The sequence below is a fragment of the Brienomyrus brachyistius genome, chromosome 1 (assembly GCF_023856365.1).
Source record: "Brienomyrus brachyistius isolate T26 chromosome 1, BBRACH_0.4, whole genome shotgun sequence".
NCBI classification, from domain to species: domain Eukaryota; kingdom Metazoa; phylum Chordata; class Actinopteri; order Osteoglossiformes; family Mormyridae; genus Brienomyrus; species Brienomyrus brachyistius.
In genome coordinates, this window is record NC_064533.1 from 8692684 (window position 1) to 8716272 (window position 23589).

At 44.1% G+C, this 23589-nt stretch overlaps 3 protein-coding genes across 6 annotated transcripts in view; all 3 read right to left on the reverse strand.

The window, feature by feature from the left end:
- Positions 1-1267, reverse strand: part of met (MET proto-oncogene, receptor tyrosine kinase) — a 30528-nt gene extending 29261 nt beyond the window's left edge. The window contains exon 1 of one of the 4 annotated variants that reach the window (XM_049025642.1): positions 1036-1267. In XM_049025642.1, coding sequence (XP_048881599.1) covers positions 1036-1043 — 8 coding nt within the window. In that variant the 5' untranslated portion in view covers positions 1044-1267. The other 3 variants (XM_049025651.1, XM_049025634.1, XM_049025625.1) reach the window with 3 other exon arrangements.
- Positions 1268-9571: 8304 nt separating this feature from the next.
- LOC125745425 (caveolin-1) lies at positions 9572-14112 on the reverse strand. Its single transcript, XM_049018319.1, has 3 exons — positions 13835-14112; positions 13038-13205; positions 9572-10763 (listed from the first exon to the last, which is right to left on the reverse strand). The coding sequence occupies exons 1-3, from the start codon at positions 13865-13867 to the stop codon at positions 10422-10424; spliced, it is 543 nt and encodes a 180-aa protein (XP_048874276.1). The 5' UTR covers positions 13868-14112; the 3' UTR covers positions 9572-10421.
- A 1068-nt stretch (positions 14113-15180) lies between these two features.
- On the reverse strand, positions 15181-17898 carry LOC125745431 (caveolin-2-like). Its single transcript, XM_049018332.1, has 3 exons — positions 17191-17898; positions 16793-16980; positions 15181-16338 (listed from the first exon to the last, which is right to left on the reverse strand). The coding sequence occupies exons 1-3, from the start codon at positions 17356-17358 to the stop codon at positions 16188-16190; spliced, it is 507 nt and encodes a 168-aa protein (XP_048874289.1). The 5' UTR covers positions 17359-17898; the 3' UTR covers positions 15181-16187.
- Positions 17899-23589: the final 5691 nt, after the last annotated feature.

Sequence of the window (23589 nt, forward strand, 5' to 3'; positions counted from 1 at the left end):
AGCAAAGAGAGGCAACAACGAACAAAGAGTCAGTAACTCAAGAAGAACACCATTAATCACCCGAATCAGCACAGGTTTCTGCTGCATCAAAAATGGATCCATTCCAGATTATACAGAATTGCAGAAAAACTTACAAATTAATAAATAACCAAGTCACAAAATTAGTCATTAAAGGTTCTTGTACAGGTGACAAAATTAATTGTGCTGTGTCCTGACTTTGAACCACTTATTAAAATTATTACAGAATTGCCATAGTGAATCGTCCACGACTAAATCGGGAACGGCAACGACGGCATCGGAACGCTCAGGCAATTAGTAAAGCTAGTTATCTACGTTTAAAAGTGCTTAAATGGTCCTGTATGTGGGTGTTTTCCCGTCCAGTGATAGGGTCTGGCAGAGTTAAGGATTTATCAGATACTAAACATGCTGAGATTTGCCAAAGTGAGTTTCGTAAAAGTGCTTTTGAAACGCCATAAACAGACTGGAAAGATAAATGCCAACGCAATACTTAAAATATGAGTATTTTTAAAGTACCCCTTTTCGGTTTAACCCATTATTCCGTTACAGATTAATATTATTTATGTTTCCTTTGATTAGATGTAAATGTGCACATAAAATATGACCAGCATAAAACATAAACTAAACAGAAATATCGAAAGTAATATGATTACGCAAAACTCTTAATTTCAAATTAAGGCAGAGATGCACATGCTTCGTAGTTTGTCGTATAAATATCCAGCATTTCAGTGAAGTTAAAACGCATGAATGTTAAGTCTCCTTATGAAGCCCAGGATTCAAATGCAGGAGCATTAATACAGACGCATGACCAAACGGTAAGTTTTTACAGAAACTCCACGTGCATTAAAATGTGCCCTACCTCATTTCTGAAGCTAATAACTAGTCGGTATTTAGCCAGAATTACATAGTCGAACAACTGCGTAAAATGTTAAACCTCGTGCCACATCGTTAACGCTTCTTGCAGTTTAAGGTTTAACGGGGAAAAAAATGCGCATTAGAGTTTTAAAACGCCTTTACCTCCGCATGTTGTTCGCAGTCCACGCAGTTTCTGGGTTTGGGTTTAGATCATGCCGAAACGCACTAGGCGCAGAGAGCGAACTGTCTCCGGGATGCTGCGCGGATCATTCATACAGTTTCCCTTTCTGGTGGCACTATCTGCAGCTTAGATCCTTCACTTAAAGCTTCCCCTCCTGGTTACACTATCTCCGCCTTTCGCTCCCGTCTTGCTGGCCCTCGGCGCTCTGCACTGTCAGATGCAGGTGAGGCTGGGGGTGTCACCCTCGACTGGGGGGTGTCCCCATCAGCCCAAAACCAGCCCCCAAAAAGGCTGCGAGGTGGGACCTTCAAAGAAGCATCTGTATCTATGGACTTAATGAGAAAAAAAAACTTATATATATAATATCTTAAAGATGTAATTTCACTGTCCGCATCCGGGGCTAATAATGGTGGCTGGGTTCATGTCAAATGTGCCATCTTGTAAGCTCTGCATAAAGTACAAAACAGTAAAAATGAATGACAAAATGTAATCGAAACAGCCTCTTTCTCGGGAGATGGTATCAAAGCACACATTCTCTTTCAAAGTACATAAGTCGTTTATCACAACTTAAGTTTTATGACAGTGCCATATGCTGCGTATGACTTTTGCTGCTTGGTAAATATTTTAATTACGGTAAGACAGTTATGGGCCCCGTTCGCAAATTGTTGTTCTCACTCAGTTTTACGCCGCGTACCAGATCTTTAGAGCAAAACACTGCGGTTAATTTTTTACATTTATACAAATTAAGGCTCATTACACAACGTGGTTCCTGTATAATATTCACTGGAGGCTGTGTATCTACAATCGTACCACAAGACGTACATCAGCGACACTGTGCGTCCCTGTCGCTTTCTGCCGCAATGAAAGTGCAGGTATGTTCTGTATGACCAGAACCACCCGGCCGTTTCAGAGACATGTTACCTGTGCCTGTCTGTCCCGTTGTATTGCACAGTACTATACTGGTAATTTACCCCCTGCACTGTGTTATTGTCAGTTTGTCTATTTTCACATCCCACAAACTACCCCATCCTCGTATCGCACTACTTATTATCAGGGTCGCCAACTTTGGTTAGCTGGCTGGCGTGAAATTTTCAATTCGAGACAAATCTGCACACTCATTTACGTGTGTGTAACAGTTTTATTACCTTGTTACACTTGTCTGTAGGGTTTGCAGACTGCCCAAACGATTGCGATATTTAGGTCATATTAGGTTTATAATGGAATGATATAGATTAGCCGTAAGATTACTTGCATGAGCGTGACAGAGTGAAAGAGTGAGTGTCACGCCAGATACGTGAGACTTGGCAAAACGGGCAACCCCTGTATTTATTACCTCTTTTTATTCTTATAATGTCTGTATTTCCCAAATGTAAGGTTGACAACTTTACAAATTACCAATTTCAATATGCAAACGGATTGCTTTTCTTTGTCGCCATCTACTGTTGAAAATGTGTATAGGCCAACATATACACTATATTGGCAATTGTACTATATTGCGACACCTCCCTTGACTCACACATGAACTTTAATGAAGGTCCCATTCTTAACACATAGGTTTTAATATGGAGTTGGCCCACCCTTTGCAGCTATAACAGCTTCAGCTCTTCTGGGGAGGCTCTCTACAAGGTTTAGGAGTGTGTTTATGGGAATTTTTGACCATTCTTCCAGGAGAGTATTTGTGAGGTCAGGCACGGATGTTGGACGAGAAGGCCTGGCTCGCAGTCTCCACTCTAATTCATCCCAAAGGTGCTCTATCAGGTCGAGGTCAGGGCTCTGTGCAGACCAGAGTTTCCTCCACACCAGACTCGCTCATCCATGTCCTTATGGACCTTGCTTTGTGCACTGGTGTGCTGACATGTTGGAATAGGAAGGAGCCATCCCCAAATTGTTCCCAAGAAATTGTCCAAAATGGCTTTGAATGCTGCACCATTAAGAGTTCCTTTCACTGGAAATAAAGGGCCAAGCCCAATCCCTGAAAAACAACCCCACACCATAATCACCCCTCTAGCAAACTTTACACTTGGCACAATGCAGTCAGGCAGGTACCATTCTCCTGGCAGCCGCCAAACCCAGACTCGTCCATTGGATTGCCAAACAAAGAAGCGTGATTTGTCACTCCAGAGTACATGTCTCCACTGCTCTAGAGTGCAGTGGCGACTTGCTTTACACCACTGCATCCGACGTTTTGCATTACACTTGGTGACATAAGGCTTGGGTGCAGTTGCTTGGCAATGGAAACCCATTCCACAAAATTCTTTACGCTGCTCTTGAGCTAATCTGAAGGCCACATGATGTTTGGAAGTCTATAGCTATTGACTCTGCAGACAGATGGAGTGGAATCCCAATACTTTTGACAATATAGTGTATTTCATCCTTCCATCCATCTTCCAAGTGTGAGTGTGGACTGAGACCAGTCCATGACAGAGACAAGGTTGCCCGACACAGGGAGAGCACACACACACACACACACACACACACACACACACAGACACACACACACACACGTAGGGTATATCGATCCTTATGGGGCCCGCTCATTCACTTCGATGGGAAAAATGCTAACGCTAACTATGACAACCTTAACCCCCACCCTGCCCGAACCATAACCGTAAGTAACCAAGCAAAATACAAGTGTTTTTGCATTTTTAGTTTTTTCATAGCAGTCACCGATTTTTATAAAATAGAGTTTTCCCTTATGGGGACCAGGAAACCAATCCCCATAAGGGAAAAAAAATTGGATGTTTATCACGTTATGGGGACATTATGTCCCCATAAGGATAGGTATATCCGCTCGCATGCACACACACACTCACACAAGCTGGTCTTCCTATCTAAATGGGTACCGTCCATTCATTTCTATGGGAAAAACCCTAACCCCAATCACGACACCCTTAACTCCTACCCAGCCCTAACCGTAACCATAAGTAACCAATCAAAATGCAAGACTTTTGGCACTTATACTTTTTCGCTCACATTCACAGATTTTTATAAAAATTGAGGTTATCTAAATGTGGACCTATGCAAAACCACGCACACACACACGCACGCACACATAATTCGTACATTTCTATCTTTGTGGAGACAGGTTTGACCACATTGTGGGGACATTTGGGACAGTAGATGAAAGTGCAAGTTTGCCTTTTCTTTTATATTTTTCTACATCACAACCACCTGCCCAGGTGAGTAAATACACTCTAAAATACACTGCTAATATAAGATAAGATAAGATAACATAAGATAAGATAAGACAATCTTTATCGATTCCAGGTGGAAATTCTCTTGCACACAGCAGCAACATACGTGAAGTGCACAGATGCAAAACATGTAGTTCACGTCAAAGACAAAGAGCAAAAAATGAAGAGCAATGATACACGCTGCAAGCACATATTAAAAGTACACATTGCGCAAATTACCGTCCAGGAAATAAATATTTCAAAATTAACGGGTGGTCTATGTCAAATTAAAACCGAAATCACCGGACGTTTATTAAGTCAAAGTGGGGATGATGCCGACATGATTTATGGGGGTGGGGGTGGTACGCCAGGAGGAGGCGCTGTAGTGCCTGATGACAGCAGGGAGGGAAGGATCCCCAGTAGCGCTTAGCATAGCATGACGGAATGAGCCAATGGGTAATGGTGCTTCAAGACAGCGCCCCCTGCAGCGGGTGGACAGTATTGCTTACAACTGTTATCACATATTCAAATATCCGATCGATCACAGGTACTTTTCGCTTTTCTCAGCTCAGTGGGGTTGGGGCTGCATCAGGTTTTTGCAGCGTGACGCCATGACGATTCATTTAAAAGTGACTGCACGTCACTGCTGACTGATTACGATGGGCAGCAAATTAATCAGCATAATATCGATAGATCAGACACTCAGCAGGATGTTCCTGCCACAGTTCACCCTGACTGATGTCTCAGCCCTTTGGACTTAATCAGGTTACCTTCGTGGTTTAATCGTCTTTGTCAATATAACCGTGATTTAATGGGTTTCTGTAGTCAGCAACGTTAGAAAGGTTAAATCAAACGTGAAACACTTTACTTGATCATTTGAAAATGAACTTAAAGTATACATGACAGCTGTCTAATTTCCATTAGGGTCAGTTATGCTGTTTTAAGTTTAATTATTTTAAATATAAGAATAATTTAAACATGACTCAAATTGCAGCATTATTTGATTTAAACGAAGAATTTATTAGTTAACATAATTATAATTAAAGGCATATGTTTGTAAGGACCCTTCTAGTATTTCTGTAGCGGAACTAATCTTGCATTTGGGTTGGGGTCTGGTCAGTTTTGTTGGTAACTATTATTTGCTCAGTTAAGCGAAGCATTTATGCGACTGAGAAAATGTTTTAACTAATAGTGTCAGTATTCATGGAGATTTGAGTTATTGGATGAGCTGCAATCATAATTAAAGTTTTCTTTCTTTAACTCCTCTTGAATTAACACGGCCAATGAGGCACGAGTGCTTTTGTCAATTTGTCAAAGTTAATGGCGTGAGCGAGCTGTATATATGCTTGCGTTCGGTTATTTCTAGGAAATGCCGATGTTTTTACTGATTCATTTTATGATTTATGTGCTTTATTTTATCTAGTTCTCACGGAATGCTCCACCGGATGGATATGCGATTAAATGCCCGTGAACAGAGATCAGCTTGTGTTCGTAACTGAGGGGAGTTACAAGCTGTGTGGTGTCAAATAAAGGATCAGAAAAGACTGAGATGTACACCACTAGGCATAAATTTGTGATTTATATTGATAATGGGACAACAGGTTAAGATGCAGCTCAGTATGCTTTTGACAGTGTATTTTTTTTACTGATCTGTGTTCTGGAATCTGTTTATTTTTGCATATCGACACATTATCGTTGCATTTGAAGCAGGAGAGTGACGCAGGTTTCAGCTGAAGATGGAACTGACAGCCAGACGGGCCGTGCAGACTCTCCTTCTTTTTGTTCGAGGTTAGGAATGGCTCGATGAAAAAGATGCTTTGTGGACGGAATGAATGGCGAAAGTCAGCAATGGCCTGTTTTCTAGGGTGAGGTGAACAAAAACATCAATCATAATGTCTATCACTTGGCTCCAAACACACGATACCTCCTAGAATCAGCTATAAAAATAGTCCTCATAGTTTTGTACGAAACATTCTTTTCATTCCTGAGTCACTCTTGGAAGATATTAGACTGAGAAAATGATAAATATGCATATTTCAGGGAAATCAGCCGCTTAACTTGCCACAGGCAATCCATCAGGGCTTTAGACAGGAAATGATGTCACAATGTTAAGGCATGATAGGACAAGCTGTTCCGTGGTACAATACCAAAATAACATGTAGCAACGCACCTAATTAAATGTAAAATTAAAGGTGTCTGGGGGAAATATTTCTTTTTTTAAGCAGTAACCACCGAGAGGAGGCAGATCGTGCCTGTAGCCAGCTATGAGATCATCGAGGTGTGGACCTCAGTAACATTTTAGAGCTTAATAAAAAAAATGGAAGCTAAAGCTAAATACAACTATATAAAAAAATCAGCAGCTGAGAACTTCTCTTCCGAGACCAGTGGATGCTTAATTCAGTTTAGACTTGCTATTTAGCGTCAGTGAGAGTTGCGAGTGAGGACACAGCCTCTTGCATCAGAACTTTCACTGGCAGTGTCTGGTACAGAGTCCGGAGTAAAGGCAATTGTATGAAACGTGTTAAATATGCTTACTCTGCCCATGATGAAGGTTAGGCTATTTCTTTACACACACACACTGAGAATTTTCCACTTTAAAGTCACAGGCAGAGGGAGGGATGTGGTCACACCGATGTTCATAGTGCGTTTGTGTGGTGGTGGGGGGGGGGTGTTAGCGTAGCTTTCAATTAAAATACCAATAAAATGATTGTTTTGGAAATAACGGCTCCCCCCGCCCCCCATCTCACTAATTTTCAAATCCTGGCTGCCTCCCTGAGGCCGATGGTTATTTCAGTTTCCTTTAATGCAGATCTGATCAACAGCTAATTAAATGCCCCCTACTGATACTTATTTAGCAGAAATGTGGCATGTGACATATCATTAGGAAAGAAGAGTGAAGCAGTTCCTGGGGTAATTGGGGTTAACTTCTGTTAACTTACTTCTGTTGAAATCAGTCTGCCGACCGCTGGATTCAAACCAGCATCGATCCAGTTATGGGAACAGCATGTCCACCCTCCAAGTCAAGCTGTAACCCCACCTCCGAGACATCCTGATATACACTATATGGACTAAAGTATTGGTATACACAGAAAAGTATTGGTATAAACACAAAAGTATTGCTATAAACACAAAAGTATTGGTATACACACAAAAGTATTGGCAGCTACAACAGCTGCCACTCTTCTGGGAAGCTTTCCACAAGATTTTGGGAGTGTACTGTATCTGTGGGAAGAGCATTTGTGAAGTCAGGCACTGATACTGGATGGGAAGGCCTGGCTCACAATCTCCGTTCTGGTTCATTCCAAAGGTGTTCGACAGGGTTGAGATCAGGGCTCTGTGCAGGCCAGTCACGTTCTTCCACACTAGACCCAGCCGTGTCTTTATGGACCTTGCTTTGTGCTTTGGGTCTCAGTCGTGCTGCAACAGCAAAGGGCCTTCCCCAGACTGTTCCAACAAAGTTGGAAGTATAGAATTGTCCAAAATGTCTTGGTATCCTGAAGCATTAAGAGTTCCCTTCACTGGAACTAAGGGGCCTAGCCCAACCCCTGAAGAACACCCCCATACCATAATCCCCCCTTTACAGTTGGCACAACGCAGTCAGGTAACATTCTCCTGACATCCACCAATTGCAGACTCAGCTACTAGTCTGCCAGACAGAGAAGGGCGATTTGTCACGCCATAGAGCATATTTCCACTGCTCCACAGTCCAGTGACGGTGTGCTTTACAGTATTCCATCTGACGCCTGGCATTGGGCTTGGTTATGTGAGGCTTGCATGCAGTTACTCGGCCATGGAAGCCCATTCCATGAAGCTCCTGGTGACAGTTTTTGTATTGGGGATACTGCCAGAGGAAGTTTGGAACTCTGAGGTTACTGAATCACCAGAGAGTTTGTGACTTTTATGCACAATGTGCTTGTGAAGGTGACTTACTGCTTCCAATTTTTCTATTTGGATTGATAATGTACAATTTGCACATCACATCAGACTCAGTCTTTGCTGCTAGTGGTTAAGCTGTTGCACATGTGGAGTGGAATTTAAGCCGATGTAAGTGTGAATTAAAGCGAAGCTCTCGTGCTTCACATACCTTCACGATGAATGCTCAGCGCAGCTGGCAGTTGACGATTAATCCGTAAAGCATGTAGTTTTCCATCACGTTGTTTCTAAATTCACCAGCAGGTGGCGAAAGCTTCACAGAGTTGAGGCAGGCGCTGCTTTCTTTCAGAATGATAGAAGTCGTTAAACCAAGACGACGGCAACATGACCATAATAGAGTGTGTTGCAGTTCCCTGTAGTTTTGCTGCCTTAAACTGTGCTAATACTAATAGTTCTTTGCACATCTGAATTTTTTCCTGTATGTAGTGATGAGGTTCCTTGACTTAGAGTATGGGGTTTTCAACCTTGTTTGCAGAGCAGAAGTATGGACCCACAAATGAAATAAGAGCAGAAATGGGGCCCCCACAACAAGACAGAGCAGAACTAGGGACCCCAAATGAAATAGGAGCAGAAAAGCCCCCCCCCCCCACCCCCACAACAATATGGAGCAGAACTAGGGACCTCAAATGAAATAAGAGCAGAACCCCCCCCCCCCCACAACAATATGGAGAAGAACTAGGGATCCCAAATGAAATAAGAGCAGAATAGCCCCCCCCCCCCCCAAAAAAAATAAAATAAAATAAAAATCAAGCTGTGCAAATCGAGAGACCACAAATTAAACTAAAGAAGAAGAGGGGCCCTCAAATTTAAGTTGTTCAGATATAGGGTCCCCAAGTGAAACTAAAGTAGAATAGGGGCCCCCAAATTAAGGCTGAGCAGAAAGAGGAACCCCCCCAGCCACAGATATGAAGTTAGGGGGGGTATAGTGTTTTTTGAGTATTCTGTGTTTATCATGTTGTGTGAGTCAGACGGTACGTCAAGGGCTCCCAGGAGCAGTGAGACAGTTCCTGTGTCACTTTGCCAGAGTCACCAGTCTGCTGCCATGAGATGGATCCTCTTGTGTTTTATTCACTTTCATCTTGCTGCTCTTTTGTTGCCTCCACGCCTATTGCTTTGTAAAAGTTATAACAAAGAAATGATGACAAAAAAAAATCTTTAAACAGGCACAAGACTGGGTGCAGTCAACAAGGACTATTCCTGCATGTATCTTGGTCTGTGAATGTCCTGCAAATTGATTTCCTGATATTCGTGGTATTATGTATCCGGCTGTTTGTCTTTATGCTTGAAGGGAACTTGGAGGTGACACAGAGGTCCAGAGTGTTTTACGAAGTGGGATGAGCGAATGTCAATGTTTCAATGGCTCACACAAACACAACCAGGAGTCCGCGAAGTAAGATGCCATTACAGTACAGACAGGTAAAGCAGATTTTAATGTGCTCAGGTTGTAGAAATACAGTAAAAGCAGGTAAACTCCAATACACATAAAAAATACTCAAACTACGCTCTTCAAGGATAGTAGGTGTGCAGTCGCGATGTCAAAGTGAGCTGGTCTCTGCGAAAAGCACCCATCTAACTGTCTTCACATGAAAGTGAAGGAACATTTAAGACTGATATATGAAGAGGTCCCAACCAGTGTCTGTGCTCAGAATGAGTGAGGCGTTTCATCTCATTTAATATACATAGAATAGTAAGGACTCGACTATCAGCGAATACAGCAAGACCGAGGCCAACCTCGTGTTTACAGTGATTTTATAGGCGTGGAAAGGTGAGGCCCCACTTGAGTAAGATATGACAGCTTCGTGCGAGGTCTCTGCAATGGCGTTTTGAGTTAGGCTTACGGGTCTAGCTATGTGGCGTGAAAACAGGAAATACAAGCTTGTGGCAGGGTGCCTAGAATCGTCATTGAAACTACGAGTTTCTCATAAAGCGATGAACTCGTCTGCGTTCACCACCGTCGGGGGAACCTTTATCTCTGCGCATCTCCTTTAGTATCCCGCAACAGAACTTCGCCCCTTGCAAAGTAAATTAGCTAAAGATGTGGAGGGAGTCCCATTAAAAGCTTGGGGAAGAAAAAAAAACTGTAGAAAGGGTAATACTAGGACAGGAAGTCATGACTGCTGACTTCCTGCATCTGTGGTCAGGGGGAGCTAATTAGGAGCTTGTGTGGGGTAGGGGGGCAGTTAGATATACAAGCAGCCTCCCTACACCTGCCCCTGCTCAAATTGGATATTTGACCGCATTCGACTGGTCCGTTCCCTGCGTTACACCTCCTTGGTCAGCCGCATACGCATGCTGCCGAAGCACTTGCCAATGGCCTCGAAGAAGGGGTCGCAGAAGGTGTGGATGCAGATGGAGTAGACCCGGCTCACGCAGTGGATCTCGATCAGGTAGCTCTTGACGCATGGAACCACGGCCCAGATGTGCAGGAAGGAGAGGATGGCGAAGAAGATACCCCAGACCAGGGCCAGGGGGATGCCCACCAGCGCCGTCAGCAGCCGGTAGCACCAGTACTTGGTGACGGTGAAGGTGGTGAAGCTGGCCTTCCACACGCCGTCGAAGCTGTAGGTGCCAGCGGGCTCGGCGATCACGTCTTCGAAGTCCACCTGGAGGGGCAATAAAGAAATTCAATGAAGTTTTATTTGCCCGTGTATGAGTGCAGGTAGACGGGAATCCATTAGCTTCCATGTGTCTCATCTTGCTCTATGAGATTTATGCAGCAGAGAGCAAAGCTTGGGGTCAGCCATTTATCCGGCACCCCTGGAGGGGGGGGGGCTTAGGGGCTTTGTCAATAGACATGTGACTATTTTACTGAAGTGGGCATTTGAATAAGTGACTCTGTAATAACAGGCACCGGGGGGGGGGTGGGGGGTCTAACCTGCAGAGCCACACAGGGAGGACAAAGAGTGAGATTCAGCAAGGGTTTCTTCATGATAACAACATATTCTTCAATCAATTAGGCCGATCGATCCGCCGGCGTGACACTCCCCTGTGCCATAATTAACTGGCGGCATTCCCGCCCCCACCCTGATCGGTAAAGTTTAGGCTGGGACCCCAACGCTTGGATTAACAGGTAATAGATGTCTCATCGTTTTTAATTCCCTCTCCTTTCTCTTTTGCTTCAAAAATTAGCTCAAATGACCCACTTAGGGGGCCCCCACGTCAATCTGGAGCCACGGAGAAGCTAGTCTGCCCTGGAAAGACTATATCCCTAGTAGTAGGTCTGCAATGGAAGTTATATTAAAATTAAGCTTGGTTGAAGAAACCCATCTGGTAGAGCAATGTGAAACTAGAGACGTTTCTGACTGATCAGCTTTCAGGCATCATGCTCTGCAGATTCAAAGCAGCTTCACAATGTACAGCCCAGTCATCCTGGCCTATAGGAAGTGGTTTCCAAACGTGACTGCTCCATTCGGACACTTCCCCTCTGGCACTTAGGATGACATTCCAGGTGAATGTTTGGTTTCGTTTTGCTTAAATCTATACTCGTTAAAACCACTTTAACCTGAGTAACAAGTCAAAAAGCAGGACATTTGGGAGTGCATGTGATGCATCGCTGCTTGTCACAGCCCCCTGATCACATGGTCTCATCTTCCATGATATCTGTAGTTAATGGGGCACAGATTCTCGCTGTCCTCTGATTTTCTTAGCTTAGTGGATAGAAACAGCCTGAGAACTTTTTGATGACACACAATCATGGGGCCATAATCACTTGACTACAGTTATATTTGGATCCCATTTTTATTTTTCTTAGTTATCTGCCGTCTTCTTAAGCTTTACACATGGGAATCCACTTTGCGTAAACTGCATAAAGACCACGCAAAAATCCACTGTGCGTAAACTGCATAAAGACCACGCAGGAATCCACTGTGCATAAAGTACATAAAGACCACGCAAAAATCCACTGTACGTAAACCGCATAAAGACCACGCAAAAATCCACTGCGCGTAAACTGCATAAAGACCACGCAGGAATCCACTGTGGCGTAAACTGCATAAAGACCACGCAGGAATCCACTGTGCATAAAGTACATAAAGACCACGCAAAAATCCACTGTACGTAAACCGCATAAAGACCACGCAGGAATCCACTGTGCATAAAGTAGCCTACATAAAGACCACACAGGAATCCACTGTACGTAAACTGCACGGACGAGTCAATGTCGGGAATAACCTGGCAGTTCTCGCTTTGTGGATGTCACATGCTGTCCCGGGCTCTTTGCTGTGGCTCCTTACAAATATCTACCTGGTGGTGCAGTGTTTTTCCAAATCTATTACCCATCTCCTTAGCGCTGGATTCATTATGTTTGTATAAGAGTTCACACTCGGGAGTAACTGATCTCACGGCTTTAAATAAACTCGTGCGAATTGGCTGCATCGGAACGGGCGGATCCCCGAAGCGCCCTTATCTTTCATGTTTGCAACAGATGTTTGGAGCGCCAGTCTTTGCTGATGGATGAAGGATTCCTTGGAACAGTTCTTCCTACAAATATTTAATGTTCCATTCTGAATTGTCAGCGTGTATGAGTAAATATTTGTAAAGCAGTATAGTTTTACGAACTCCATCAAGCTGAACAAGATAAAATATGAATGGCAATAACCAAAGTATTAACGCTTCTTCAGCAGGTGTTCCAAAATGCAAAAAAAGACCAGTTGAAGCAAATAATTATAACTGTAATAAGCACCACTTGTTAAACAAGTAACACAACTAGTCAAATAATACATGCAACGCTTAGCACGTTATTGAAATGTCCAATTTAGACTGCAGCACAACGTAAAAGATATTTTGTTTATTATTATTATTCACATTACTGATGGCGCTCGGTTACCGTAGACTGTTAACTCGCGTTGTCCGTGCTGGTAACGGCGACTTGGACTAACCTTCACCACCTCGTCATTTAAGTGCTTGGGGTCCCGATTAACCAGGTCAATTTCCTTCGTGTGAACATCTTCCAGGGTCTTCTCGTGAATGCTGTCGTTATCCATAGTTTTATTATTAGGTTTGTATATATTTCCTTGTTTCCTTATGAATGGCGAGTGGGGGAAATCCTTTGAATACGTTGAAGTCCAGAGAAAGGGAAAAGTTAAAGGGTGTTAAGACAGGGGGACTATATCAGCGTCTAAACCTGCAGCTTGCCGCAGACCGAGATGGTTATAAGTGGATGAAAGGTAACAACACCACACCCATCGAAAGTAATGAGGGGTGTCCCACCACAAGGGGGCCTCGGGAGCACTCCTGGGTAATACCCCCCGCCCCCCCCTCGCCCCCGCCCCAAGTACGACCCACTAACGCCCTACGTGAGTTTCCAGCACAGCGATACAATGCGCACGTAGTAAGCTACATGTATAAAACTTGCTATACTTTTTCAGCGAAATACGCGTCAGAGAAATATAAGCTGACCATGAAGACTGGCAATATAACTGAAAAGGAAGAAAAAATGTAAAAAAAAAAAAAAAAAAAAAAACGCAAGTCGACTAACTTTTATGAAGAATCATACTTTTGCCAGATTATGTGACATAGTCCGAGCTCTTAAATCAACGTAAAGCGTTTCATCACACACACTTTACAGTGTGCGTTCTTTTCGTCTGAATAAAATATTGTGCAATGCATGAGCGTCTACAAAACGAAGGATATGTTCATTTTTGTAAGTTAATCTTATCGGCCTTGGTAGTCCTACCTCAGGTGCTTCGTCTTTGATGCCTCCTGTCATGCTGTCCCGAGTGCGAACGGATCGAGCGCTTCTGAGCAGCACGATGGCTTTTGGGAGGCGGCGCGCGGGAGGCGTGGGGACGAACCTACAGGACCGGGCCAGTGCAACCGAGCGAAGGACGCAACCTGCACAGGGAGCGTGTGCACGCTGCTGCCTAGCTGCACGTCCTCCAGGAAGCTGGCGTCTGTCTTCCTACCTTTCGTGTACTCATTCCCCTTCTCCGCTTTTAATCTACTGTGAAGGGGCACTTCCAAGGACATGCGTATCTGTAACCTATTACTTATTAAACGTTATTGGTGTGACACGAACAAAAGCTTGCTGTTTACTAGTAACTGCTTATGTACGTAATTTCTTGACACTTTCCCCATTGGGTCAGGTTAGAATGACCTACCCAGTTTAATCTTTGTGGAATATCTTTGAATACATATATTAAAGCCCTAAAGTCCTAAAATTACACTAGAATTTTGACTATAGGCGTGAAAACATAAACGTGTTACGGCAGGGCATGGTGCAGGCAGGAAAAGTGATGGTGCGGAGCACAAGAAAAAGAGGTTTGTGAACAAAAACAGACACAAAGGTGGAACCAGAAGATAAAAAAACACAAGGGGACAAACAAAACTAACAGAAACACTAAGGCAGGGAGCAACACTGGGAACCATTATACAGAGGGTGGGGTGAAATTCAGGAGGACTACTAACTACTACAACTATCAAGCAGGGAATATTAATTAAGAATACTAACAAACAAATATAGAGCAACACTAAGAAACAACCACAATGAATCAGCAAAGAAGAGAACAAAAGCAGGCATTTAAATACGCCAGTAATAGGACGTGACTCTGGACAGGTGAAAACGAGAACTCAATTAACCAATCAGCGAGGCACAGGATAACGAGAAACAGGAGGAATACATTTCAATTAAGAAGCATGGGAAACTAGAGAACGTTACTAAACTCAGAGGCTCACAACTAGGAAAAGATTATAGGGACAAAAGCATAAGAACGGATTTTAACCAGGCAAGAGCAGGGTAAACTTAAAAGAAAATACAAAAAGCGAAAAAAAATAAACAATACCAAACACAAGAAATAAACTAATAAAAAATACAGGACAGGTGAGCCTCAAACTGAGTACTAAAGGGGTATAACCATAGAACCACACACTCAACCATTTAGCAAAGCAGCAGCCCAGGGAGCAGGGAAACACACTAGTGACTTGGGCCTACAAGACAGAGGAAACAGGATAGCCAGCAACACCTCCTGCCCTGATAGGACCAAGCCTAACATCTCACTTTGAATATCTCCCATGATGCCGAGCCACTTGTTAATTCTGTTTTTATTATTGTTGTTATTTGCCCGACATTACAATAACACAACTGCATCACTTTGACAAAAACACCCTTACAGAGCATTAAAACAGGTCAGCCGTAACAAAAGCTAAACAAAGTCATACATAAAGCACACAGATCCATATTACAATCACAAGTTCAATCCCAACCTTGCATCACAGATAAAGCATCTGTCTATGTACCCTGGATTTATGGGTAACTGGTTCCTCGAACAACACAAGCTCGACTATCGGGAATTACCAAATCGTTATTAGGTCGTCGTCCATCCAAGTAAACCTGATTAATCTCCCCAATGCTCCGTGACACTCGAAATGCCTATTTCAGCATAACAAACATGTAATGTGCATTTGTGTTTATATTCATTCTATTATTATTATTTTCCAGTACTATATATTACATTTCATAGTAATGCACTGTCAGAAAAAAAATGCCAATTTGTTCCCTTGGTGGTACAATTATGGCGTCACAGGGGCTGTAATCTCAAGGGTCTGCCAATTGTACCCTAGCTGTACAATCTACCAGGGCTGTACCCTCTTTTCTAACAGTTTATAAACAGACATTTATTTAATAGGCACATTTATGTTGAAAAATAAGAAACGAAAACAATATTTAAAAAGACAATAAATGTAACCTTCTGTTTTGGGCTCTTATTGCAATGATTTGTCACTGGGAATCGCCCTCATTTCATTGCTATGCTTCTCCTGCGTTTGGATGGTACTTGTTTCTCCTGGATTTCTTCACTTGGATACCCGACGTGGGTATTTAATTATGGCTCGTTAAGGCAGGAACTCAAATACCACTGTATAGTGAAAATGCCACATAGGTACTATTCAGTGATATGCCACATTTTGTTCATATGACACCAAATGTTGTAGACAAGTAATGTTCATATTAATACGTTTGTTTTACTCTCTAGATTAATAAAGTTAGCAAAGGGCGTTGCTCATAAGCATCAGCCTCTGGAGTTCCCTGCGTCTCAGTGATCCTCAGCTCGGACACTAAGTGCCGCAAGGCAGCGCCCTGCGCTCCGGAAGAAGGGCTCGACGAAAAGCAGGGTCCAGCTGCTCCAGATGGTTTTAACCGGGGACACGGCCATGACGCAGCTTCGCATCAGAGGCGTGATAAGCCTAAGAATGAAACGCACCATGTCACTGCTGTAGGAGAAAGGGCATTAGGGCTAATCTCACTGGACAGAAAAAACTTTTCATGGGTGATGATTCCCAAGAGCAGACTACTTCACATTTAATTCTTATTATCCTTCAATATCCGCTCCCTTATGATACCTTCGTCCCAGAATGAGCGCATGCGCACCTGTTTGGATTGCACGCGCTAGGGGCCAATTCAAGTCACTGTCATCTCCGTAACATATAAAATGTAACCCATTAATCTTTGTAAGGGACCGAGAGAAACGTGGCACAGAGTACATTCACAATTAAATTTAAGGAGACTATATACAAGAATTAGAACTTAAATATAAAGAAACAAACACGTACTATGCTCTGCCTGAATATCAAAAGAGGTTCTAGAGAGGCATTTGGAAAATAATTATTTTATAACAATATAAAAACAATAAAGTCATACCAAATATTTATGCAGCTGGTGACGGCGAACAGAAGTCCGGCTATAAATGAAACCGGCACAGCGAGCAGAGCGGTGAGCAGCCGGTAAAGCGAGTATTTCAGCAGCTCCAGCGCGGAGTGGCTGCAGATCCACACCGCGTCGAAACTGTGGACGCCGGGCGGCTCGCCGATGATGTCGGGAAAGGCAACCTGCGCGCACACACACACACCTGCGTTTAGGGACAGACGGGGTAAGTCGGCACCGCTATGCGGCATTATGATGACCATGACCAGACCTAAAGAAGCGACTTTCATACAATTAAATGAATCGCCCCTGCGTGACTGGGACTGACACGAATGCAACCCGGATAAAGTCTGCACACAAACAGTCTTTAGCCCAGAGTGGGAATGCACCTTTACCTGCAGCTCTGCGTTTATGCCGTGAGGATCTCTGTCTTCAGCCACCCGGGACACCTTCTCATTCCAGCCCAGAATCGGTGTCATTGATCGGCTGAGACCGCCACCATCATCACCGTCAACATGATCCACAAGTACCTTAGTCTCGGATTTCTCCTTTTCGAGGCCCATTTCGAACGGACTAGAGGCGCTCGATAGCGCGCCTCACGAGAGCGCGCTTCACGGGAGCTCTAATTCCTAGGTGAAGGCACACGCCCAACGCGTAAAGTGAAAAACACCGTGCAGGTTGTACGCTCAAAGGGGAGTATTTCACTTGTAATGGATTGAATATATATTTTTTGATACCTGGATTGCATTTTACCTGCTCAATTGCTGGGTGTGTACCGTAAGGCAGGCTGTATGAAAGCCAAAAGAAAAAAACGGTAAATGCATCTTAGCGATGACGAAATAATCGGCTACTGAATCCCGAAGATGTTTGCTAATGTGGGAACACCGTGGGTAACATGGGAACTGCCTCACATTAACATCTTCTCCACGCTCTCTGCGTTAGCGCGCAGCCTGCTTCCCTCCCTCCCTCCGAGATGTAATAGACATGGATGAAGTTGATTTCAATGATTCTCTTAGTCTGGGCCTAAGTGTCAGGTTAGCATGTCCTCATCTCGGACGCTTCGTGCTCACTCTGAGGGAGGACGTGTAGCCTGAGGAATGTGACAGGCAAGGTATGCTGTTGCCCCCCCCCCCCCCCCCCCCTAAACCCCAGGCCTAGTTACCCACAGGGCATTGTTGGTACAGTGAGAAAAAAAGGCTGCTTGTCCCTCAAGCATTATTAGTCTGTGGCTGTTCTAAGATTATGTTGTAGATACAGATTCCCATGACTGCATCCAAACAAGGGGGGGGGGGGGTGTACAGTCATGTCCACTTGTATGCTTTTATAAGAACTTTGATATAACATATCCATTCAATAATGACAGGAGTATAATTTGGGCTTTAATAAACAAACAAATCAACAAACAAATAGCAGTTTGCATTAAATTGTCAGTATTTTCTGTGATTCACCATCAACGCATTCTTAATGCTTCTCGAAAAGGGTGTCCCCCCGCCCCCAGTCCTGGATCATCCTCCAGGAGGTGAGTGTTAAGCGTTAATGAGGGGTGTGCATTCCCTGAAACAAGCGCGATGCCAACGTGGTGTCCCAGCGCAGCACCACAGCTCGGCACAAACAGCTCTTTCGTTTTATGCTCTTACACAAGACTGGGATTATATTTATAAGACAGGATCTGGTGTTAGGCGGTAAAGCAAGTCGAGCGGCGTCTGTTCCCGCAGGCTATGTAACTTGATAACATATCTGTCTTTTACAGAAAAGAATCACCTTTTGCTATAAACAATGGCAGAGCGCTGGAATTTCTGTCTCCGCCTTGTTTTGCTGGGGGCCTGGGGTGTATGGGCCAGGGTGGTGCCCAAGTAAAAAGTGGGGCAGGGTCAGACAGTCACCGTCCCGCTGGAGGATGGAGGGGAGATCAGGCTCACGTTCCACTCCAGCTCAAACTTGGATGCGTCTTTCAGTAGAAGTATTAATATTTCTGCAACTTTGTTTCCACTGGTAACCAAAAAGCAAAACTGTGCCTGTATTATGTTGCAAATTAAGCTAAAAAAACAAATAACATGTAAGATTAGATTGGATTAGATAAACGTTATTGATGCCAGGGGGGAAATTCTTGTCCATACAGCAGCGAGGTACGTAGTGCACAGACGAACATACATTTAGTGCAACACAGACAAGCTGCAAGGACAGTGTACATGGTGTAGACAAGTAAATGTAGTGCAAAGAGAAAAGTACAAAGTACACAAACAGAATCCTGAGAAACAGGATTCATTCATTCTGCTATACCACAGGTCCTGTACCACACCCTTAACCTATACCCATCTCTAACCGTAACCATAAGTAACTGAACAATATGTAAGACTTTAGGTCTGTAGGCTTTTGATTGCATTCACAGACTTTCTTACATACACTACATTGACAAAAGTATTGGGACACCTACCTTTACACACACAAACTTTAATGGAGTCCCATTCCTAATACATAAGCTTTAATATGGAGTTGGCCCACCCTTTGCAGTTATAACAGCTTCAACTCTTCTGGGGAGGCTGTCCACAAGGTTTAGGGGTGTGTTTATGGGAATTTTTGAACATTCTTCCAGGAGAGCATGTGTGAGGTCAGGCATGTTAGACAAGAAGCCCTGACTCACAGTCTCCGCTCTAATTCATTCCAAACATGGTCCATCAGGTCGAGATCAGGGCTCTGTGCAGACCAGTCACTTTCCTCCACACCAGACTCGCTCATCCATGTCCTTATGGACCTGGCTTTGTGCACTGGTGTGCTGACATGTTGGAATAGGAAGGAGCCATCCCCAAATTGTTCCCAAGAAATTGTCCAAAATGGCTTTGAATGCTGCACCATTAAGAGTTCCTTTCACTGGAAATAAGGGGCCAAGCCCAATCCTTGAAAAACAACCCCACACCATAATCACCCCTCTAGCAAACTTTACACTTGGCACAATGCAGTCAGGCAGGTACCATTCTCCTGGCAGCCGCCAAACCCAGACTCGTCCATCGGATTGCCAGAGAGATGTGTGATTCATCACTCCAGAGAACACGTCTTCATTGCTCCAGAGTCCAGTGGCAGCATGCTTTATGTCACTGCATCCGACGCTTTGCATTGCACTTGGTGATGTAAGGCAATGGATGTAGTTGCTCGACCATGGAAACCCATTCCATGAAGTTCTCTACACACTGTCCTTGAGCTAATCTGAAGGCCACATGACGTTTGGAGGTCTATAGCTATCGACTCTGCAGACAGTTGATGACTTCAGTACACTGTGCGTCTCAGCATGCGTTGTCCCCACTCTATGATTTACATTTACAGCATTTGGCAGACTCCCTTAGCCAGAGTGACTTACATAAGTGCTTTAAGACTCTGCAATGAATTTTCCGATACTAGCTCGTACATGGCCTACCACTTGGTAGCTGAGTTGCTGTTGTTCCCAATTGCTTCCACTTTCATTATAATACCACTAACGGTTTCACCGAGGAATATTTATTAGCAGGGAAATTTCACGTATGGACGAATGCACAGGTACCATGCTTGAATTCCTCCTGAGCTCCTGAGAGTGACCCATTCCTTCACAAATGTTTGTAGAAGCAGTCTGCATGCCTGGGTGCTTGATGTTATGCACCTGTGGCTATAGAAGTGATTGGAACACCTGAATTCAATGACTTGTAGGGGTGTCCCAATACTTTTAGCTATATAGTGCATTCAATAGAGTTTCCCCTTGTAGGAACCAAAAAGTGTCCCCACAAGGTCCCTGAATGTAATATATGCATAACCCACACAACCAAACACACACACACACACACACACACACAGTCACACCTATAGAGAATTTGGCAACTTCATTTCACCTTCGCATGTTTTGGAGCATGGAGAAAACCCCAGATTCCTCGTCCGTGTTTCCATCCTGCATTGCTGGGCACTGGAGCTACACGCAAAATAATGAAGTTCATTGTTAATGAGAACAGAAGCCTCCTCTGCTCACCCAGGTCCTTCCAGGTAAATTTCCAGTAAATTTATAAATGGGACAATGTCAGTGTGTCTGGGGGTGGAATGTTCTGAGTCCTGATTGGACTCTGCTACACTTACACACTTTAAGCACTTGCCAGTTTCAATCTCCCTGTGATATACAATACCTAAATAATAACTATTTAAAGTGGACATATTGTATAGAGACCCTGTGGAAAGTGCTTTCTGAGCACTACGTAGCACTGTGTCTGAATTATAAAAGGAATCAGGTCTTGCCATTAACTCGAAGCGGCACATGAAGCGGGGGCATCATCCCCCCCCACATGTAAACAGACATTTCCAAGCCCTTCTGGACCACCCCCTCACATGACCAAAATAGGCACTGCAGTGGAATGTTGAACTTCCCAGTAATAGAGTTTAACGAGCAGTTGGTAAAAGTCTGATCTTTTGAAGACAGCGCTGAGTCTACCAGCACTGCGTAGCACTGACCAGCTCCTGTCAAACACAGGATGAAATACAGTGGAAATACGTTCAGTTTCCTTGTTCCCACTGATCTGAATATACTACTATTAATTTTAGTTAGCTGCGTTCCCAGACTTGGGCAATTCAGATCCAGGGAATAATAATCCAGACCGAGATTTTGTTTCGGTCAACCAGTTGAGACCTCTGTGACTGTGACTCTTTATGCTGGTTGGTTGAAACGAAATCCCGGTCTGGACTTTTACTCTCTGGACCTGCATTACCCAGCTCTCTGTCGTCCTGTAACCCTTCCCAGCAGCACCCCTGTCTACTTACATTCACTATTTATTTATGTCAGCTCATGTTGCTTCTGACTTGGTAGACAAGTCTAGTGTAAAAATATGTGTTCAAATTTCATGTGTAAATACTTGTAAACTGCGAGATGTTCCTGATTCACTGCGCACTGATGTTCCAGTGAATCGAAGCCCTGGTGTACCTGGCCGTCCGGCTTGGTGATGGTGCAGATCCAGCGGATGGGGCGCAGCCTCCGGCCAATGAGTTTGCTCGCCTCTTTGCCCTGCCTCTCCACCTAAAGTGCTACATCTGCATTCCTGTTTGTACAAGGAACCTTTGTTTCTGTCTCATCTTCCGGCTGAGGAATGCGGGGCGGGGCTTGGCAGCAGCACTCTGCCCGTCTGAAGCTTTCTGCAGCCCGCGATGGCCGGCGGTATCTCCTCGTGAGTCATAATTACGCTCAGTTACATTACCGCCTGACCCAAAAGGATGGATAAAACAGACCGAGTGAAGTTTATACGTCTGTTTCACATTGTTTTACATCTTTTAAAAGACGTCCGTCGTAAATCTTTCAGGTCTTTGGACATCTTGTGAACTAAACGGAGATAGTGCTTAAATATTCTGTAATTGTTCTTTGATCAAAGTATCCAAACTGTCCAAAACAGTGACACACATAAGAAAGTATGAAAAGACACTTATGGAAATTGTTTTTTTAATTTTATTTTAATAAAAATGTTTGACTATTAGGGGCGGCATGGTGGTGCAGTGGTTAGCACTGTCGCCTCACACCTCTGGGACCCGGGTTCGAGTCTCCACCTGGGTCACATGTGTGCGGAGTTTGCATGTTCTCCCCGTGTCGTCGTGGGGTTTCCTCCGGGTACTCCGGTTTCCCCCCACAGTCCAAAAACATGCTGAGGCTAATTGGGGTTGCTGAATTGCCCGTAGGTGTGCATGTGTGAGTGAATGGTGTGTGAGTGTGCCCTGCGATGGGCTGGCCCCCCATCCTGGGTTGTTCCCTGCCTCGTGCCCATTGATTCCGGGATAGGCTCCGGACCCCCCGCGACCCAATAGGATAAGCGGTTTGGAAAATGGATGGATGGATGGATGTTTGACTATTAAGCGCAGTAACACCGGAGATAAAGACCCACACAGGCATTACTTATCAAATCCCCTTGTTTCTGATTCAGCTTCACCATTAAATCAAAAGGGAAAATGCCGTTTTCCCAACATGGGATAATCCAGCAAAGCAAAAAGTAAAGTATCCTCTTCTCAGGTGCTCTTAGGGCTGTTGCTCACTGGCTTGATGCATGGCTAGTGCACCTCTATTCATTGCTCTAAAACAGAACCCAAATAAGGAAGTTTCCACTGCTGTGATACCACATCACTGTGCAAACATGCACAAATTGGTAATGGACCTAAACCAGAGGTTCCACTACGCCTGCTGTAATGTGCTCTTAATGATGCGCCATGATATTAATGAGGAAATTAACGGTAAAGGGAAAGTGACAAGTGTCCTATTGTCCCTTGTCTGACCAAGCAAAGTCTCGCTCAGCTCAATTAAATTAAGCGACATTATGTGGGCATGAATTTTATTAGTTTGCTGTTAAGTACTTTACTGCGAATGTCACACTATTACAAAACAAAACGTTTGGTTAGTTTTCTGTTTTAAACCACTGCAAATCAATAAAATGGACCGGAGAACGGAAAGAGTCTTTTCAGGGTCAGGGCCCTGTTGATGTGACACAAATGTGCATCATCTCTGTGCTGCCTGAAGCTTTGTGACACATCACCGACACGTAAGCATTGCTGCAGCAATCCCACCACAAGCCAGACATAAGGACAGATGATCCTGTACCCGGGAAAGCCACTAGCTGAGGTCGGCGTACTCTCCTGTCAGAGGCTGTAAATAAAATACACTGCCAGTCAAAAGTTTGGACACGCCAAGCCGTCTGTGACGGAGAGTGACAGAGTGTCACATCACATGACCTGACCACCTCCCCTACACATGGTAGAGATGGTTCTGGAGGATTTTCACCAGACAGTGAAGGAAAAACAGCCAATGAGTGCTC